General features: G+C 30.9%; 1 protein-coding gene across 2 annotated transcripts in view; it reads left to right on the top strand.

Annotated features, from left to right (window-relative positions):
* Positions 1-15,617, top strand: part of ATRNL1 (attractin like 1) — a 1,271,094-nt gene that overhangs the window by 720,004 nt on the left and 535,473 nt on the right. Inside the window, exons 26-27 of one of the 2 annotated variants that reach the window (XM_074233579.1) lie at positions 4,219-4,297; positions 12,068-12,387. In XM_074233579.1, coding sequence (XP_074089680.1) covers positions 4,219-4,297; positions 12,068-12,196 — 208 coding nt within the window. In that variant the 3' untranslated portion in view covers positions 12,197-12,387. Of the gene's footprint in view, positions 1-4,218; positions 4,298-12,067; positions 12,388-15,617 lie in introns of those variants that run through there. The other variant, XM_074233580.1, reaches the window with a different exon arrangement.

The raw sequence follows: 15,617 nt of genomic DNA, 5'->3' as shown, positions 1-15,617 counted from the left end.
TATATTAGGTTATTCTGAAGTATGTTGAAAACTTAAGATTTGCCAACACTGCTATCTTACAGCTTCAAAAAACAATGAAAAGATACCTTGCAAAAGATCTGAACCCAGAAATAAGAAAAAGCCCTGTATAATTTATAATAATAAAATGTATCCATAAGAATATAGTGGGAGCTTGTTTTCTTTTTCAGAACTGTTCTTCAGTCCCAGTTAAAATTTACATTAACCTTTGACAAGTGTTAGTGAGGGGCAGCTAGGTGGCTCAGTGAATACAGTACCAGCCCTGAAGTCAGGAGGACCTGAGTTCAAATTGGGTTTTAGACACTTAGAAATTACCTAGCTGTGTGACCATGGGCAAGTCATTTAACCCACTGCCTTGCAAAAACAAAAAAACAAAAAAAAAGCGTTGGTAAAAATATATAGAAAATAATAAGCATAGTAGAGGATTGTAAATCCGTCAGTGACCAGTCCTCTGTTCAGTGCTATCTGACTCTTCATGATCCCATTTGGAGTTTTCTTGGCAAAGATATTGGAAAGATTTGCCATTTCCGTTTCCAACTCATTTGACAGATGAGGAAACTGAGGCAAACAGATTTAAGTGACTTGCTCAGACTGAGACCAGATTCGAACTCATGAAAGAGACTCTTCCTGATTCCAGACCCAGAGCTCTATCTACTGAGCCATGTACACCCAGAGTTTACTTTGAGCAAAGTGACCTAGTATGGACTTTCACACCTTTCAATGTGCAAAGGTTTAGGATACCAAGATTTGGGAGTTTGTATTGCAGTGGAATGAAGAAGAATCAAAAAGTAAGGAGGAAATCATAAACAAATGGAATGGAATAAATAAACCAAAAGCTAAAAGACCATAAAGCTGAAAAATATGGTCTAAGATTAACCTAGCTAATAAATACACAAACAAAAAAATGTTCATTCTCTTAAAGAAAGGAAGCTTTAAAAGAGGTCAAAACAAAATTAACAAATATAATATGAGAAAAAAATAAAAACTTTCTAGTAAAAAAACAGAATTTTAAGGATTCCCAAAAATCATGGAGCATCACAAAATCTCCAGAATGATTCAAAATAAAAATCTTTTCCAAGGCATCATGAATAAAATAGGTCAGAAATCAGTGTTCTCAATGCAAATCTGTATATATGTCTGTGTGTATGTTGTGTGTGTGTGTGTGTGTGTGTGTGTGTGTGTTTATTGGCTGTATACTTATATCCTAAACCTTCTCACTGAACTGTATGAAGGACTACTTCAGGTTTTTTTTCAAACTAAATTCTGAATCTGAAGGATTGGTCTCTTTTAGATTTCCTCTGCATGTGTATTATTATTTTATTTTAAAAGTTACTTCTTTTACCAACATTTTTGTAGACTTTTTAAAATATCAACTTGAATTTAGACTTTATTTGTATATATGAATATGCATATGTATTAAACACATATCCACACATATGATATATATATAAATATGCCTATATGTTTATGCATCAGGATGCAGACCTTGGAAGACAAAAGTCATCATGTATAATGTCTTCAAAGAATTAGAGGCAAAAGACAGAGAGACAGAAACAGAGAGAGAGAGAGAGAGAATATTTCCTTTGGAAGGCAAACATATAAAAGTAGAAGAATCTTTGTTAGAAGTAATAGAAAAGAGGGGCGGCTAGGTGGTGTAATGGATAAAGCACCGGCCTTGGAGTCAGGAGTACCTGGGTTCAAATCCAGTCTCAGACACTTAATAATTGCCTAGCTGTGTGGCCTTGGGCAAGCCACTTAGCCCCATTTGCCTTGCAAAAACCTAAAAAAAAGTAATAGAAAAGGAAACAACTTGAAAAGGTAGTATATGAATTTGTGCAATTATAAATAAAAGCCCACTGACTTTAGAAACAAAATGACCAGGGATGGATCTCTGAGAAAAATGTAACAAATAAGGTCTGCTTGTTATGCTACAGGAAATTCTGCAAGAAATCAAAAAAGAATGACATAATGACTGAGAAAACAAAAATCTCAAAATATACTATATGCAAGAAACATTTCTAAAAATAAAGAAGCATACAGAATGAAAAGAGGAAACTGGAACAAAATTGACAGTGCATCAAAATGCAGATTTCAATCATGTTATCAGACAAAGCTAATTAACTTTTAGTCAAGCAAGATGAACAGAGTAATTAAATATCAGTAAAAGAAAATGTAGACAATAAAATAATTATCAAGTAATGATAATATATTTAGCTAGTATTTATATACCACCTAACAATTTATAAAATACTTTAACTTATCTAAGTTGAAACTCACAACTGCTCAGTTATTGTTATTATCTTCATTAAGCATGAGGAAATTGAAGCTGAGAGAGAGGTTAAGTAACTTACTCAGGGTCACAAAACTAATACGAACCTGAGGTAAGATTTGAACTTGTTTGCCAGACTCCTGAGTCTAGTGCTCTAACTCTTATGCAATTTTGTGATCTCTTTTATGTTAATTTATTAAGTGAACTCTATCAAGCATTTAAAGAATGAGATATCTAATCTATAGCAATAATTCTCAGAATTTGAGAAACAAGTATTCTATCAAACTTTTTTCATAAGATGAAAGTTACTCAAATATTTAAACAAGAGAAAAGCAAAAAAAGGAATTATATCCTCAAATCATAAATGAATTAAAAAAGGAAAGATTATAAATAAAGCCTTATGCAAATAATGTAAGTCCCATACTTTTTCAAAATAATATCAAACTCTTTCAACTTTAAAAACCAGGGTGGATTTATGCTTGTAAAATTTTATTGGTCTTTTTGGAGGGGGGGGGGGTTGCAAGGTAATGGGGTTAAGTGACTTGCCCAAGGTCACACAGCTAAGAATAAAGTGTCTGAGGCTGGATTTGAACTCAGGTCCTCCTGACTCCAGGGATGGTACTCTATCCACTGTACCACCTAGCTGCCCCCCTCCCCAATTTTGTTGATCTTTTTCAATGAGAATGCCTTAACGCTGAACGCTCAAATAAAATCATAACAAAGTCTCATCCTTTTCAGATGTATCAAGTTATTGTGACCACAATCTTTACACTTTTTTTAGTACTACCTCACCCCTACTCACAAGCATTTAATAACTCTAAATTACCTGAAACATAAAATCATTAAATTTTCATCAAGGACCATTCTCATCCTTGCTTCAAATCCTTTTAAGATCCTCCTCTAATATTCATTCTTGCCCATTCTCCAGCTAAATTATCCCATGTTTTTCCTCCTCTGTACTTTTTCCTACACCTATGATACCCCTATTTTACCTGCCTTGGGATATACCTTGTCCTTCCTATCCCACCTCAAATGTCTCTTCCACCAGTAATCCTTTTCAGATGCTCTTGTTAGACTTTATCCTTCAAACAGTTTCAAGATGCTTTGAATTGCTCATTTGCATTTATCTTTTTCTTACTTACATAGTCAACTATGCATCTTTTCTAATCATCCCCACTGATTTGTGAGCTCTGAGAAGGAATTGTTTTATTTATTTCTATATTTCCTCATATCCATCAACTAGTGTAGTACATATAGTAGTTATAGTAGTAATTTGTTACTTTGCTGAATAATTGGATGAAGGAATAAATGGATGGATTTTCCAGTTGGCCACCCAAGTTACATGTTGCTGTTTTCTCAAAAAAGAGTAGAAATTTAGAAAAGTATAAAATATGACTGGTAAAAATGATACATATTTGGAGGAGGATTAATCTTGTTTTCCAAAGCAAGACAACTACCTTTTGGGCTCTTTTTAGTTGCATTTTCTATGTAACAAAATATAATAATGTTTTTTGTATGCAATTGTAAAAGATTCCTTTTGTGCTCATTATATATCAATAAAAACCAAATGGAAAATTCCCACTGTGGAAAGCCTTGAATTGTAAATCTCTTGGGTCTTAGTAAAAAAATAAAAAAGAAGAGGTAATTATTTTTTTTACCAGTAGATTACCTCCAAATTTCATTTTATTTTTCATTGATGACTTACAGACCTTTTGCATATTTGACCAGAAGATAATTTTCTAGTTTCAGCAGAGACAAAAACATTATTTTGGGTAGTATTTTAAGACTTGTGTACTTATCTTTATTTTGTTAAATGTTTTTCAAAGCAAGGAAATTATTTCTGAATAATCTGAGATTTCTTTTCTTTATTTGATTCCATATTATAATTATATTTTTGCTCATAACATTGTTTTTTTATTGTTTTTCTCCAGTTGTTTCTTATCCCTTCTACTGGTTGCTGCTGTGGTCTGGAAAATCAAACAAACTTGTTGGGCTTCTCGAAGGAGAGAGGTAGCCAAACCTTATTATAATTGATTACATATATGTTTCACATAATGAATTTAGAGATGTATGCATTTATGTGTTATTAGTATGGTTATTTTAAATTTATGAATTTATTTAACTAATTTTATGGGTTTAGGTAGAGTAAGGAGACCTAATGCAATATTGGTTTTGTACTTTGTGTCAGATTTAAGCTATAGTTTTAAATTTGATCAGTATCTAAAAGTTGATTAGCTAGAAGTTGGTTGGTAAAATAGGACCTGATAATGTCATTGGTTCTGGTGTTTTCCTATAATTTCTTTTTGTTTTGAGTTGTATGAACTTATAAATAACATTAAAAGCAAATCATGGCACTGATATAGGTAAACATTTGTCTCCAAGTTTACCTCAAAATTCAAGAAAATCGTTTGTTTACTCCCTATGATGTTTAAAAACCTGTTGGTAATTTAAGTAATATATTTAAGGTTATACATAATTTCAGTGATGATCCCCTATTACTTAGTTTTGGGAAGGGTTATTTTGTTATGATTTACTTAAATATAATTGCTTTCTTAGAGAATAGAATCTTCTCAATGTATCTTATATTTTAAGATATCTTTATATTTATATATGTATAGATATATATGCACACATATTTATATTTATGTATAACTGCATGTGAGAATTAAATATTTATCTTCCATTGATATCTAAACAATCTGATGATGTATAAAAGCAAACAATTTTATAACCACAGTCAGTTTCATAATTTAATGATATAGATAAATAAGACAATATAATTTTCACTGGATGAATTAGCTTTTATTCAAAGGTTCAAAGGGATTTCAGAGTTGAATCTTTGCTAGCAAATGTTCAATATACAATTATTATTTCATTTCTCACAGTTTTGACTGGTTTTCTTTTTAATACATTAGGTTTTTTGATTCTGTATTTTGTGATTATTTCAATGCAATTATATTCAACAGTGATTTAATAGTATGTTATAGTGCTTCCTTCCATCTAAAAAAATTTGAAAACAAATCCAATTTTTTATAAAATCTATAGATTTAGTGAATGTTTTCAGTTTTCCCTAATTATTAAACACTAGAAACATATCATCACTCATAACTTATAGTCAGCTTCATTTTCATTTTCTTCCAATGTAATGTCCAAGGCTTTATATTTTCTGATTAAGGAGATTTTACCTGTTATAGTACTTTCATAGCCCTACTGTAATAGGTAATAAATGAAGTGATTTATTCAGACATATGCCTTTCATATTCATGGATTCTGCAAAATTTACCAATTTAAGGTTTAAAATTTGCAACAAATGTTCTTTTATTTTAGCAAAAATGTTTGGCTAATAAGGAGGAGACATGTATTTCAGGCTTTTCTTGTTACTCAAAAAGGCATATTTTAGAGCAATGTAAAAAAGGAAGCATTTATTACAGAAAAAAGAATAGAAAACTTTAATCTTAACTAGATGGGATCATAGACTTTGCATTAAGTCCAAAGAAATCCCTTGAACTGAATTGACACTGCACAAGACTCTTGTTTGGATAGGCCAAGGCAATTTAGTCCATACAGTGGGAATTTCTATAAATTAGCAAGCTAGTCAGATTCATCCAAGAGGTTGGAGCAAACATGACTCTACAGAACACTTCTTTAGATTTACTGCCTGAGAAGTGGAAAAGAAGCCTTGGCCTCTCTCAACCTCCAGTACTTGCCCAAAGGAGGGACTTGAAAGCATGAATGAGAATGAGGATGATATTGTAGTTCCCAAGTATATAGTGGTGTCAGAGTCAGATTCCTGGATAAGCTAAAAGCAATGACTATATCAGATGTCAGCAATGGCTAGATGCAGATTCACCATTCCTAAGGGGTATTTTTTGAATACCCCATGAATAGGAGAACAGGACTTTCAGCAAATAGGAGCTATGAGTCAATCCTTTACAATACATGACCTCCAAGTTTGAGTCCATTTCCCATTAGAATTTATTTGTCCTTGTAAGAGAAGCTGTGATAGACTGTTGGGTGAATGTTTTGTATCACATATATTTATTTATTTTTTGATCATAGTAAATATCCCTTGTCTTCAAAAAAACAAAACGAAAAACTAAATGCTTAGGGTTATTTCTAGAACTCTGAGGAGTAAACTCTGGAGACCCCATATGTAGTAATGGGAGCTGATATTTTATAATATTATATCATATCATATCATATCATATAGCTTATATAACTTATAAATAATATATAAATATATAAATTATGTATGTAATATGTAAATTATAAAATTTGTTAAATATATTTATAATTTTATGTTTTATATATAATATTTTATAATTCCTATTTTATATGAGTTACCCATGGAGATGGGAGGTGAAATATTATATCTAATGAACAAGAGAAAGGTTGTTTTGGCAAGGCTATAGTGCATATGATGGGAAGTAATCTGTAACAAAATTGGAAAGGTCAATCAGGACAGGTTGCTTTTGGTTTTGAATGCTAAACATTTGATCTTTAAAATAATGGGAAGCTACTGGGATTTATTGGGTTAGAGAGTGACATTATGATGTTAACCTTAAGAAAATTTCTTTGGCAGTTGTGTGAAGAATGGAATTGGATTGATGCAATTTTTCAGACAAGTATAGAAATTAAGAATCTATATTATGATAGAAAAATGATGAGGACCTTGACTAGAATAATAGCTATGTGCACAGAGAAGGGCATGGATATGAGGGATGCTGTGAAAATAGAGTTTGGAAACTGATTAGATAAGTGGGATGAGGAATTGAAATGATATCCAGGTTACAAACCTAAGTGACTGGAAAGATAGAAGTGTCCAGATATAAAGAAAGAAGTTCAGAATCAAAGTAGATGATGAAATATTGATTTATGTTTTAATCACTTAAAGTTTGAAGTGGTTTTCAGGATAGTTAATATTCATGAAAACACACATAATACTCATGCATACAAGACATTCATGTAATATTTTTGTCATTTTGTATTTATTAGTAAGTCCTTTATTTAAGGCTGTATTATGTGACCAATTTTTGTAAAAGTGCAATATGATACTGAAAAAGAAAGGTTTTCTTCATAATTCCCATTTAGTAATTTCCGAAGGTATATAATTTCAAATTATATTAGCATTTTTTTCAGATCCTTAATTTATTTCTTATCTGTTAACTAAAGTCTGGAACATGCTAAGGTCATAGACAATTTTTTTATTCTCAATCACCTTCTTTAAGTATTTAGTAATTCTGTCAGTGTGTGTGTGTGTGTATACACATACATGATATAAACATACTTTCATTTTATATATATTTGCATATATATAGGCTTTAATTATAATATCCCTTTTTGTTAATCATTTTAAAAATAATTTCCTTGTCTGACATAATTATTGCCAAGAATATTTTTTATATTTTAACTTGAAATGTAATCTTTCACCATAACCCTTCATTTTAAACTTCAATCACTTCTTAAGTAATGATACATTGCCCAGAAAAAAAGAAAAAATCTTACCCTCAGATTATCTGTTTTTTTTATTTACCAGAATATCTTTCACAGTAAACACTCATTTAATGCATTCTTCTCATTCTAGTGCAGTTATCTGTATATAGAGAATGTTTAAATTTTTTAAAGCATCATTTATTTTAAATGCAAGTAAAAAGTTCTTGTTATCAGACATGTTACTATTTTTAATTAATTGGATAAGTTTGTAGATATAAAAAAGGAACCTGAGTGTAATTTTACAATTGGAGTTCTTTTATTAATATGATTCTTTCTGAATAGTTCTCCTGAGAATTCAAAGGCTTTTAAAAGTACTCAAATGAAACTTCATAAGAATTCTTTTTACAAATATTACCCATTCAGCTAATAGCTCAAAGCTCATTGCTATGCTAACCTTATTAAATAGATGAAATTTTTCTTTTATTCTTTGCTAAGGAATGGGGACAATAAGTGGATTTTGGTCAGAAGATTATAATAATAATAACAGAAAAATAGTTCATTCATTCATACTTCAAGACTTTTATAATTTTCCTTTAAGTTGTCAAGATTTTCAGTACTCTATGATTTTTAACATAGTTTTTGTCAAAAATAAATATGTTGAAATTATTTGACTTGTTTTAGTGTTAGGCTATGTTCATTTTTAATTAAAATATGAGAGTGCCAATTTGACTTGTTGAATATAAAGATTGAAATTGTATCTTTTTACATGCATTGTTTTCTAATTAAGCCACAGGACTGACTAATTCAAAAAGCATCATCAGTAAAACTATCATCTCTTTTAATAGCTACTGAAAAAGTTAAATTTTCCAATTAGAAAAAAATTCTTCCATATATTTAATTGTATGGTTTAAATTTATTAAATTCTAGCTTCATTAAGTAATCAAGTAATGGATATTTGATAGTCAAATGTGATGTTTTTCAACCTACATTTTCCGCATATGATATTTGAATAACTTCATCCCCTTTTCTGCTACCTTCACTAACTTCATTTAATATTTTCCTTTGCCACTTTAAAATATTATGAATATTTTAAAATTGATCATGTTATCTATGTTTTATTTTTTGTGTGTTTTGTGAGGAATTTATATATGTAGAGCATCCTTAAGGAATTAAGGACAAATATATACCAACATCTATCAATAAATATGTTTGTCAGAGAATCACAAAAGATGAACATTCAAAGACGCCTTAGAATCTAAGGATTACAATTTATCTTAAGCAAGCATATGTACAAAAATAATCTACAATCAGACTAGTTGATTCAATTAAATTCAACAGATAAGTATCATGTGGGAATTGGAATTTGAGTCAGAGGAACTAGATTGAATTCTTGAATTTTTAGTGACTAACCTTTTTGGCCCTCATTTTCTTCATATGTCAAATGGAAGTATTGAACTAGATAGATGATGTATAAGATAAAAGCTGTAATCCTATGGTCCTGTGAAACATTTGTTGAGGGTTTTTCATGAAGGGAAAAATAGATGATTAAGAACATGTTCCTAGTTATCTAACATCTTATAATTTAATGTTTATTTAAATTCTTGACTTATTTTTATTTAAATTTAATGTTTATTTACTACAAAACTTTGTGTATCATGTGCCATTGTTCTAGAATTATTCATGATATCTAGATCATTGACAAAAACAGTAGTAATGAATTAATTTAGGAATCTAACAATCTGGATTACCAATTTGCTACTAATACTGGTTTGGGGAGAATTAAAAAATAATTAAATTAGGAATTACACATTTTGTATCACATTCATTTTCATAAAATGTAGTAGAAATAGTATTGAAAATAGTATAATTTAATCTATGTTTCACATATTTAAATCCTAATGTATAGTGAAAACTGTTGAGGCTACATTAATAGGTTTAACTAAAACCACAAAACAGTTTTCTTTGGGAAAAAACTAGTAGTCACTTTTCCCTGTAAATATTTTGATCTCAGCCAAATGTAATTCGTTTCAAAGTCTTTTATACCATATACAATGCTTGTTTTCATAATATTTAAGTATGAGTCACTTATGTGGCATAACCCAATCTAGAAATAGAAGGTTCTTTAAGTTGCAACAATGCTTATTTTCTATGCTCCCGGCAATGAACCAGCGCCCATTTCCTAATTGCAAGATTCTCTTGAAAAACATCGTTTCTCTAATCTTTGGAATGATATCAAACACTCCTACTGGTATTTTCTGATGTGTCCCTAAAATATAATAGCAACATTTTAAACAGGCAAAATACCATGGAGACTCATGAGAATTAATTTTTCCCAAATTAATCCCTTTTGAGAAATTTGATTTTAACCTTTCTCACTTTAAAATAAAATATACTCATTATACATTGGATCATGGCATTTAAATCTTATATTTCATCCAACCTCCTCATTTTTAGGTTGAGAACACTGAGCCCTATTGTCAGTTTAAATGATTTGTCCAAAGTCACACCCAGTTCCTTAGCGGCAGAGCCAGGACTCAAATCCAGTTATTTTGATCTTGAATCCAGTGTTCTTTTCATTAACCTCAGTGTTTTGAATAGTTATCAAATATGCCCTAGCCCTTTTGGACAAACCTATTACAATTTCCCTTTAGATTTCTCAGTGGTATCTCTTTTTTTCTACAATTTGAGTTCTCAATAATTGTGTTTTCCCCTATTTTCAGGAACTAGTAATTATGACTTCAATTCCATTTTAACCATTTTGTATCAGATTGACTTTATAAATGGAAGCTATTTGGAGAGCAAACATTTTCCTCATCATCTTGGGACCATAAAAAATTAGGCTCATTACTTAGTTCATTTAATATATATAGCATGGCTCTTACCAAGTTTATATCCAAACACAGCCAGATTCCTGGCTTTGCATTAAGTGTTATATTACTGATGGATTCTTCTGGGATGGAGTCCATGATATCTCTATGTCGTTCAAGGTCTCAATATCAGTTTGACTCCAAAATCTGATTTGGATGTGTAGATTTCATGATTCCTCTGACTTATCTTCTGGCTTTTGAAATTCCCAAGATCAAAGAATTAATTCCGTGTCCCTAGTACAGAAAAGAAATCAAAAGGCTAAGAAAGCCCAATTTCATCCAGACTTTATAGCTTTGATGGGGATTAGAGGAAGAAAGAAGCCCTAAGGCCTTGACTTCCATATCATATTCTAGGGGTAAAAAGGTTCATTCAAGCTACATTAGATGTTAATACAGCAAGGTAAGTCAGCCAGTGTTGTCTTAAGAGTTTTTAACTATTCCATCTATATAATCAATGGGGAAAAGGTTCCTTCTAATTACTCACCCATATTGTAAGCCAATAAAAATCAGTTGTAGCATGTTCACCCACACATTTTCCTTACTTCCCCCAAAAGTAATTTCACCTAACTGAACAAGGTGGTCTGTCTGTCTTTCTCTCTCTCTCTCTCTCTCTCTCTCTCTCTCTCTCTCTCTCTCTCCATATATATATATATATATACATATATATATATATATATATACTAGAGCCCTATTACAAAAAGATCACAAAACAATTCTATATATCAAATATTTATATTCTTAGCTCTGATAAAAAAAAAAGTTGGACTTGTTAAAAATCTTCTGTTTTTTGCATAAACCGAGAATTTATCATCTCTGGGTTTCCCAATGAAAAATCTAAAGAATAATTTTATAATGAAATTATCACAAGATCCTATATAATTATGTTAATATACTTAGAGATTAATATAAGTGCTTAAAATTGCCTGAAAATGAACTAAGAAAATTTGATAGACATATTCCCTAAATGATACTTTGAAGAAAACAGTAACTACTGCTATCATCATGACTTCTTCAAGGATCCATTCCATCATCAGTGCTCCAAAAATACTGACTACAACCAAACTATATCTTAGTGCTTTCATTAATTTCTTAGCCAGAAAAATGTCTGTCCCCTACTAGCCGATCTTTGGTGATGAACCTCTCCAAATGCACCCATGTTGACCTTCAGGCAACAGAAATGGCATCCATTTTTAAGTCCATGAGTAAAAAAAAAAATAAAAATGAACTCTTAAAGGTTGGTTTTAGACCTTATAAAAGACCTGAAGCATCTTTGAGTCCCTGGGGTTGTTTTCACATAGTAATAAGATATTGAAGGAGGCCTAAATTCTACAAGAACTAGAACACCAGTCCAGAGGACCTGAGTTCAAATCTGTCAGATACTTGACACTTACTAGCTATGTGACCTTGGGCAAGTCACTTAACTCTGACTACCTCATATCCAGTACCTTCTACAGTTGTTCTGATTCATATCTCATCATAGGGCCCAGATGGCTCCAGAGGAAAATGTGAGGCCGATGACTTAGCACAGTCACCCCACCACCACCTCCTCAAATCCAATTCACTTGCTTGTCATGACATCACTTCCCTGATGTCATGGTCTTCTTCATGAACAAAGGAAAAATATCATCACCATCATCATCATCATCATCATCATCATTAATGCTATTTTATTCTGTCTTTGACTACAACTGAGACTACAACAATGATTATTATTTCTACCATTACTACTACTAATATCACTACTGGCACATTTATAGAGGACCTTACCCGTATCATTGTTGTTTTTACTTGCAACAGAGTCCTTCCTCTCTAGGAATAGCCATACCTTTCCCCCGGCCACAGACACAAATAAATCAACCTTACACCCTTGAGATTATATACTTCCTTTGCAAAAAATAGAAATGGTTACGTAAAAGCAACATCATAGTGACTATATTTGACACTGTATGTAGCTTTCTGCTCTCATTCTACCAAGAGGAGGAAGGTATTATTTTGTTATATGCTTTCACAGATATTATTAATTTTTAGGGTTTTACTATTTTTCAAAGTGTTTAATTTTCAACATTCCTTTAAGACTTAAGTTCCATATAATATTATACTCATTCTTCACTTCAATAAACTGATGTTTATAAAGATAAATTAATTTAACAGTAATCATATGACCCCTAAGTGTTGAAAATATGACTAGAACCAGATCTTCTGAGATTAAGTCAAGTTGTCCCCATAAAGAATGCCTCTTTGATTAGTCAGTGGTCAGCAGGAAGCAGAATTTCAGAGTAGGCTTTCTGGGTTCACTATGGTTATAAATCTAACTAATCTGATGTAATGTTTACTAGAAAGGCTGATAAGAAGGTATAAATTATTTTCCTGATCTGTATTATAACTATTTTCTATGGAATAACATGGTGGCAAAAATGAATATATTTTAATTAGTTTTTAAGTGCTTCTTTTAAATAGTCATTTATTACCTTTCTTCAGTTTACATTTTTGAGTCCCTGTTGTACTAACAAAACAAAATAACAATCAATGTTTTTTTCTGCTCTCAATGATTTCACAGTTTGATTAATCAAATGTAATTTGATCCATCTAATAAGTATAAAAAGGGAAAAGGAAATTGTGAAAATGAGGAAATTAAAAAGACTTAAACAAAGCTAGAATAATAATAAACTTTACCCCACATAGTCATGTTGTATTCTGATTCACTGTAGTTGCCAAGCCTTTGAAGACTTAGGTCCAACTTAATTTAATAAATTTGTATCAGAAGAAAACCCAAATAACTATTTTTAGATTTATTTCATTGACAATAAGGTCCTTTTCTTTATGTAGCTTTGAGACAATAAAAATAAACATGACTCCTTAGTGGTTGATAGATTAACTGTGATAACCTTTAACTCAAGAGTTTAAAATAAATCAAAGGCAAGGAGAAAGAAAAGAATAAAATCTCCTATTGAGAAGACCTTTAAGGGATGGCTCTTATTTCAGAGGGTAATGGCAAAACATCAAAAACATGATGTGAGCTCTAGAGCCAGGCAAGAGTTATCTTTGCCACTCCACTTTCACCCACCCATTACTAATAAGTCCTTAATAATGGAGGACTGCACTTCAGAGAATGTTGTTGCTTATTAGAAAGAGATCTGACTGATCTTACATGTTGCTAATAGTACATGGATCTGAAAGATTAAAACACATTATTTCTTAAGGTATTAAAATGTGAATACATGAGACTTTTATAAAGGAAAACCACTGTTACTTTTGAACACTATTAATATCTTTATACCATTCTAAACTGAATGCTAATAAAATATGGTAGAATATGCTGTTCATGTAGCTTCCCATATTTATATCCCATTTGAAGATTTATTCTTATAAATCTCTTATTGAGAATAGAATTTAGGCTTTGTATACCAATTGTCTACTTGATTTTTACCCTCTTTTAAATGAGGGACAGAGAGAGTGACAGGGAGAGAAAGAGAGAGAGAGAGAGAGAGAGAGAGAGAGAGAGAGAGAGAAGCTAAGTAAAAAAGGGAGAGAGGGTGGAGTTATTATGTTAAGTACTAGAGATAGAAATACAAAGACTATCCTAAAGGAGCTTATGTTCTGCTGGGGAGGATAATACATATAAATTTGCTAGAGTAGTGAGGACATGAAGAAGAGAAGGTTTAAAAGTGATATGATTCCTAAAGCTATTATATTCTGAATTCTGTCCTATCAACTGCTATAGTTCCTGAGTTACATAAAATGTCCAAATAAAAGTTAGTATAAACATCTCAGTGAATGTCAGAACGAAGACCAATCTAAAGTTCAATCTAAAGATAAAATAGAATAGTTTTCTTTTGCTTTTAATTAATAATTTTATTTTATTTGTATTGTATACATAAAACATTAATTGGAAAGGTTCAGCAAAACAGATAATTATATTTTATCCCTTTGAAGTCTGACATTTTTCTTTGACAATCTTTTATATAGGTCAACATAACAAAGTCTAAAGAACAATAGAATATATATATATATACATATATATATATATATATATATATATACATATATATATGTATATTTACATAGCAACTTTTTATTCATCTTGTAAATGCCTAAGGACCAGTTATGGCTTTGGCATCTAAAATTTTTGTTATATAAAACAAAAAAATAATTTATTCTCTGGACTGCATTGTAATGGTAAAAGGGTAATTTTTCATAGCAATTTAATATAGTCATTGTTGATACATAAACTATATTAGATGATGAGGATAAATGTCATTATACTGAGATTAAGAAGAAAAATGGTGTGATACTGAGTAAAGAGGAGTCATTGAAGTCTAATAAGAAAGCAGATAGATGCCTCAGGTATGAAGTGTGGATCCATAGGTAGGAAGAAAGACCTGAATTCAAATTTGGTTTGTTACTTGCTAGATGTGCTATCGTGGGAAAAACAATCACTACACATCTGCCTGCCTTAGTTTTCTCATCCATTGAAAGGAGTACCTACCCCTGCAGTTATGAGGATCAAATAATATTACAAATGCAAATCTGTTTGCAAACCTTAAAGTACTATGTAAATACTAATTATAGTTATTTTTATTTAATGCTATTACATGGCAACTTTATCTTTTATAAATTGTTCACTAAATATGCCTAATGGCTCTCCATGGGAAATGGGAAACTATTTTGGTGCATTAGTTGATGATTTTTCATATGTTTGAATCACTCTTAGAAAAAATTGTATGACAAATTTGTGGATTTTAAGATATATAAGCAATTGGGCATATTTATTTCCATCAAACTCTAATTTCTAGTTGGTAGTGCAGAATGGTGCACAGAGTTTTAATGAACTAGAATTATCTTAGTTTTGAGTTTTGGTGAACCCTAAAACTTTAAACCTTAAACTATAGTTAGCATAAAATGACAGAAAATATAGGTTATATATGAAGTTTTATTCTCTGTGATATACCATAAACCTATAGGTGAAGACCATCTTCACAAGATGATTCTTAAACCATATGGAGGTCATCTATCCAAAATGACTACCTTGA

Source organism: Macrotis lagotis, chromosome 4 (genome assembly GCF_037893015.1).
Source record: "Macrotis lagotis isolate mMagLag1 chromosome 4, bilby.v1.9.chrom.fasta, whole genome shotgun sequence".
In the NCBI taxonomy this organism is placed as follows: Eukaryota; Metazoa; Chordata; class Mammalia; order Peramelemorphia; family Peramelidae; genus Macrotis; species Macrotis lagotis.
Note: the sequence above shows the minus strand (reverse complement) of the source record. Positions and strands in the feature narration are given on the sequence as shown.